Source organism: Microtus ochrogaster, assembly GCF_000317375.1.
Source record: "Microtus ochrogaster isolate Prairie Vole_2 chromosome 14 unlocalized genomic scaffold, MicOch1.0 chr14_random_1, whole genome shotgun sequence".
Lineage (NCBI taxonomy): Eukaryota > Metazoa > Chordata > Mammalia > Rodentia > Cricetidae > Microtus > Microtus ochrogaster.
Genome location: NW_004949096.1, coordinates 25,742,505 through 25,745,678, shown reverse-complemented (window position 1 = coordinate 25,745,678; position 3,174 = coordinate 25,742,505). Strand labels below are relative to the sequence as shown.

The 3,174-nt window shown below is 45.7% G+C and overlaps 1 protein-coding gene across 1 annotated transcript in view; it reads right to left on the bottom strand.

Moving 5' to 3' along the window:
• Window positions 1-49: 49 nt before the first annotated feature.
• Window positions 50-3,174, bottom strand: part of Chrm5 (cholinergic receptor muscarinic 5) — a 65,602-nt gene continuing 62,477 nt past the window's right edge. Inside the window, exon 2 of the mRNA XM_005364228.2 lies at window positions 50-2,660. Within this exon, the coding sequence (XP_005364285.1) occupies window positions 988-2,580 (1,593 nt within the window). The 5' untranslated portion in view covers window positions 2,581-2,660 and the 3' untranslated portion in view covers window positions 50-987. The remainder of the gene's footprint in view (window positions 2,661-3,174) is intronic.

The following is a 3,174-nucleotide window of genomic DNA, read 5'->3' as shown; positions in this document are numbered from 1 at the left end:
AAAAAAAATAAATGAAAAAAATAAAAATAAAAAAGAAAAGCATATAATTTGTAAGGAAAAAAAAAAGAAAGCAATTCCCCTGAAAACAACATAAAGGACCCAACATTCAATATCCTGGAGAGGATCCTTACTGCACAGGGCTGTTATACAATTAGTTTCTCCTGGGAACACGGCATATTTAGTAAATGACTCCAAATGGGCACCAAAAATGATACATAATCTTTGTTTAGAGAAATAATTACCTCATTGGTAAAGCACAAAAATAACTGCACGGAAACTTGATCATCATTAGTAGCAGAATAGAAGCCCCTTTAGGAGACCAAGTGTGCCAACGTCAGCACCCTTCTTGACTCAGGATGCTGAGAAACTGATGGTCTGTGGGAATCACCATGGTTTCACTGGGTACAGGCGTTGTCATAGCTATGAAAGGGGGAGTGAGAGCATCGTTCTGCATATGAACAGAATAACATGCCACAGTACAAAACACGTGATAGCTGCATAATAAGTGCTGATTAAATTACAACGAGTAGTATTCTTAGAAGCCAGTTGAATATCATTCTTATCCAGAGGCGACAGTGGCCTACATTCTCCTGATTCTCACTGGTATAAGACAACTTCACACAGACACACATATTCCATAACAGTCTATGACAGAATGCCACAGGGGAAGATTTCCATCTGGTCCCTCCTGTTCTGCACAGATCAGTTCCCAAAATTATTGTTCACCAAGACTCAAATGTACTTCCAGAGCAGGGCCCTGAGTCTATCTCTCTGCTCCACTGGCAGACTCTAGTGGCATCAGGTGGCCTTGGTAATAGACAAGACTCACTTCATGTGGCAATTGTTGCTGTGTGTGTGTGACTCTTCATTCGACCACAGACCTTGAGCCTTGACAAGTCTTTAGGGACTCACAATGGCAGATGTCATCCTTGAAAATAAGCAAACTAGACCATGATTATGATTCTTGCGAGGGGAGTTGCTGACTTCTCAGGGTAGCTTGCTGTTCCCTTGCCAGTACAGTTTCTCGTCTGCTTTTTTCTTTTTCCACCGGCAGAGGAGCAGCATCTTAAAGGTCTTCCTGAAGGTTCTGTTGCAGAGAGCATAGCAGATGGGGTTGACAGTGCTGTTGACGTAGCACAACCAGTAACCCAAGTGCCACAAGGTGACAGGGACACACCTGTCACAGAAGGTGGAAACCAGGACCATGATGTTGTAAGGGGTCCACGTGATGATGAAGGCCAAGAGGATGGCACTCAAGGTCTGGGCTGCTTTCCTCTCTTTGACTAGGACCATTCTCTTTCGTTTGGTCATTTGATGGCTGAGGTTGGGATCCAGGCCTTTCGTGGAAGAGTCTTTGGACACCGGGAAGGTACAGGGCATGATTTTCACCTTGCGACAGCCATTGTTAGTCTCCTGGGTCCCATCAGCTTTTACCACCAGTCGGAACTTATAGGCAACACACTTCTGACTCTTGAGTCTCTGAGCAGTAGCCGGGGACAGGAAGTACTTGGGAGTGTCATAGTCATTGTTTTTAGTCTGAGCATTCCCAAAAGTTTCCTTGGTCTCTTCAGCGCTGAATTCCTTCCTCGGGCTTTCCTTGGCCTGGTTCTTATAGACCACTTGGAAGACAGGGTCAGTGGTAGTCTTGGCCTCATCCTCTGAGGAGGCATAGCTGCTACAAGTAGTGACCTGCTCAGCCTTGTCCCAGTCAGCGCTTAGGCCCGTGGTCTGGGTTGGCTGTCCTGTGGTTGAAGTTCTTCTGCGGGAGGATGACCAGTCATTCCTTTCTCTCTGGGCCAGACTGGGTCTAGTGTAGCTAAAGAAAGATCTGAGCAGGGTCCTGTGAACCGGCTTTCTCTTCTTGGCTTCTGCCACAGAATCAGAACCCTGGAGGTCAGCCAGGTCCTTGGTTCGCTTCTCGGTTTCCCTGTAGATCCGGCAGTAGAGTATGGTCATGACGGAGACAGGGATGTAGAAGGCAGCGATGGCAGTGCCGAAAGTAATGGTGGGCTCAGAGAGGAACTGGATCTGGCACTCATCGGGTGGTACTGTCCTCTTGCCCACCAAGTACTGCCAGCAGAGGATTGCTGGCGCCCAGAGGATGAAGGAGATGAACCAGGCCAAGCCGATCATGATGCCCGCCCTCTTTGGGGTACGCTTGGCCCGGTATGTCAGTGGTCTTGTGATGGAAAAGTAACGGTCAAAGCTAATCACCAGAAGGTTCATGACAGAAGCGTTGCTGGCAACATAGTCCAGGGCAAGCCAAAGGTCACAAGCCAGACTCCCGAGAACCCAGCGACCCATGAGGATGTAGGTCGTGTAGAGGTTCATGGAGAAGACCCCAATGATGAGATCGGCGCAGGCCAAGCTGAGCAGGTAATAGTTGTTTACCGTCTTGAGCTGACTGTTGACTTTGAAGGAGATCATGACCAAGACATTTCCCACAATGGTCATCAGGCTGACCACAGCCGTCACCGCTGCAATAGTGATGACTTCCCAAAGCCCATGGCGTTCCAAAGCCTGGTGATTTACTGGGGTGCCATTGACGGTGGTTTCATTGTGGTAAGATTCCCCCTCCATCCTGGTTCAGGAAGTTGTTTTCGGATTTAGTCTGAGGTTTGAAGCTGCTCTGTTCTGCCTCCCCTCTTCTCCACCGGTATCTGGAAGAGACATAAACAGGTCATCGCCACTCATCACAGTTCTGCCTGATTTTTTTTCCATTCATCATTACTTCCAGAGTATGAAATGTATGTAGAGTAAGATTATGGATTATTGAACTTTTTTTCTTAGAAAATGACTTAATTATTATCACACTATTGTTAGAATTGATAGTGTTGAGATAGATAAGGTAAGAATAAGGTAAAAGGCAAAATAAATTTTGGAAAACATATATATATATATGTGCACATCATCATTGCATTGGGAAACAGTATAGTAATGTATGTATATATATAATCATTGCAAAATTATTCTGCCTAGTGAATAAGTATTTTTTTTAAACTTTATTTTATTTATTTAGTATACAATATTCTGCTTACATGTATGCCCGCAGGCCAGAAGAGGGCACCAGATCTTATTACAGATGGCTGTGAGCCACCATATGTTTTCTGGGAATTGAACTCAGGACCTCTGGAAGAGCAGTCGGTGCTCTTAACCACTGTGTCATCTCTCCAG